This window comes from Arachis hypogaea, chromosome 1 (genome assembly GCF_003086295.3).
Source record: "Arachis hypogaea cultivar Tifrunner chromosome 1, arahy.Tifrunner.gnm2.J5K5, whole genome shotgun sequence".
Lineage (NCBI taxonomy): Eukaryota > Viridiplantae > Streptophyta > Magnoliopsida > Fabales > Fabaceae > Arachis > Arachis hypogaea.
Genome location: NC_092036.1, coordinates 100,102,556 through 100,105,055, shown reverse-complemented (window position 1 = coordinate 100,105,055; position 2,500 = coordinate 100,102,556). Strand labels below are relative to the sequence as shown.

Below are 2,500 nucleotides of genomic sequence, written 5' to 3'. Positions count from 1 at the left end.
CGGATCTCCGATTACTTTGTATGGAATTTTTAAAATTTTTTAATATAAAATTAGAGAATCCATTTTTTATTGTAATTTTATTTTAATTTTTAAAATTTACAATTTATAAATTAGATCTTTTAATTTGTATACTTTAATTTTTTGTTAACTTTTAAACACAAATCGAAAGGTTCGAGTTTGTATCAAATCGAATCATTTAGTATTTATATTTTTTTAAAAATCAAACGGTGTAATTTTTATTTCCTAATTAAATCGTCCCACATCTTAAAAAGATACTACAGTGGTTTAAAATTTAAAAAAATATTTTTATTATTAATCTAATATAAAAAAAGGAAAAGTATAGGTACCAATATACTATCTGCTAATTTATTGTCAACAATAATTAATTATTATATTTTAAACACACGTATAAAGTGACACATTCAGAAAATACATTTATAAAGATATTTTCATTAGACAGAGTTATGAAAAAAACATTTTTATTAGACACATCCATAAAGACACTTTTATTAAACACAATCATAAATAAAAAATAAAATTGGCAGAAGCTGACAGAAATGTTGTTGGTAAGGGGGATTGTAAAAAAAAAAGGTATTCATGGAGTCATGGACACCCTTTAAACTTAAAAAAGAAAGTGTGTGTTGCCTAGAAGAAAATGATACACAATATGAAAAATGGAGTTCTAGAAGGGCGTGGCGTCTATAAATTTTGATCGACTTGAAATGCAACTGCATTCTGCATCTTCACTATAATTTATTTCATCAAGTATGCGTAAACATTCAATATTAACGGAACAGAACGCCTTCTTTGAATTTCAATGCTTCCGAAATAGCAATGTTTGACAATCAGTCAGCACGTTCATAACTTCACATACACACCATCCCATTCTAATTTCCCATGAGTCCATGACCCCATTATATACCTATAAATAGAAGCCACTCCTCTCTGCATCAACCACGCACTACAAACCTAACCTCACTTATTACCATCTACTTCTCATTCCTTCTCTTAGCTTCTTAATTCACAATCATGGCCGTCTTCACTTTCGAGGATGAAATCACCTCCACCCTACCCCCTGCTAAGCTTTACAATGCTATGAAGGATGCCGACTCTCTCACCCCTAAGATTATTGATGACGTCAAGAGTGTTGAAATCGTTGAGGGAAACGGTGGTCCTGGAACCATCAAGAAACTCACCATTGTCGAAAGTCAGTAACTACTGAATTCAGTAAACATACTATATATGTGATAATTATGTGTTATGACTTGTAATAATAATAATGACATATATGCAGATGGAGAAACCAAGTTTATCTTGCACAAAGTGGAGGCAATAGATGAGGCTAACTATGCATACAACTACAGCGTGGTTGGAGGAGTGGCGCTGCCTCCCACGGCGGAGAAGATAACATTTGAGACAAAGCTGGTAGAAGGACCCAACATGGGATCCATCGGGAAGCTGAGTGTGAAGTTCCACTCGAAAGGAGATGCGAAGCCAGAGGAGGAAGACATGAAGAAGGGTAAGGCCAAGGGCGAAGCTCTCTTCAAGGCTATTGAGGGTTACGTTTTGGCCAACCCTGCTCAATATTAGAACACTTTGCTCCATGTTCATATGCACTTGTTTTCTTTTGAGCATGTTTGTGTGCCCATGCTTCAAGTAATTGGTTTTTTTCTATGTAATAAGAAATAAATGTTGTCTTTTTTCATTTTAATAAAATTTAATACAAAAAAAATTGAAAATTTGAATCATTATTATACTATCTAAATATTATCTTATCATTTTGTTCTATAGTTTATTTCGTTAATTTTTGTGGGATAAAATATATTTTGTTGTTTCTTGAAATTTTTAAAATCTTTTAAAACTATCTTTAATTTTGACTCGATTTAATTTTTTTTAATATTTAAATAAATTTCATTTTTACCGCCCTCCTAATGACAACAAAATGCAACAGTTGAATCAAACAACAAAACCATCATGAATTTTAGTTGGTATCCAATTTCCTTCTTTATCAAACATCTATTTGGTAATTATAAAAATAGAAAAAGATGATTACAAATCCTTCAAGTAAAGTGAAATAATGGGTGTATGAAAATGGCGAGAAAGGTGAGAGCTTTACCTTGGAGTTGGAGAAAAGAGCACCAGTGGTTCAACTCAAAGTGAAGTGGAGTCGGTACTCGCCAGTTTACAAAAATAAGAATGATCAGGCTTTGAATAAGAGGGAGAAAAATTACCTTCGAGTTTAGAGTCGTCGTAGGATTGAATGAGAAGAAGAGTTATAGTGATGGTGACGGAAGAGTGGAAGAGCGGGATAAAGATGATATGATAAAGGTGGGGATTATTTTTATTTAAATTAAATAAATATATAAATTACGAAAATATATAAACGAGGAGGTATTTTTCTTACAAAAATACATTATGATACATATTTTGGATGCTGAGGAGTATATCTAGAAATGAGCATATTTTGGCGTCTGAGATTTCGTACTGTGATCCGGTGACG

At 32.1% G+C, this 2,500-nt stretch overlaps 1 protein-coding gene across 1 annotated transcript; it reads left to right on the top strand.

The window, feature by feature from the left end:
- Nucleotides 1–943: 943 nt before the first annotated feature.
- Nucleotides 944–1,751, top strand: LOC112702914 (pathogenesis-related protein 2-like). The gene is made up of 2 exons (XM_025754146.2): nucleotides 944–1,207; nucleotides 1,295–1,751. The coding sequence occupies exons 1-2, from the start codon at nucleotides 1,030–1,032 to the stop codon at nucleotides 1,588–1,590; spliced, it is 474 nt and encodes a 157-aa protein (XP_025609931.1). The 5' UTR covers nucleotides 944–1,029; the 3' UTR covers nucleotides 1,591–1,751.
- The last annotated feature ends 749 nt before the right edge of the window (nucleotides 1,752–2,500 follow it).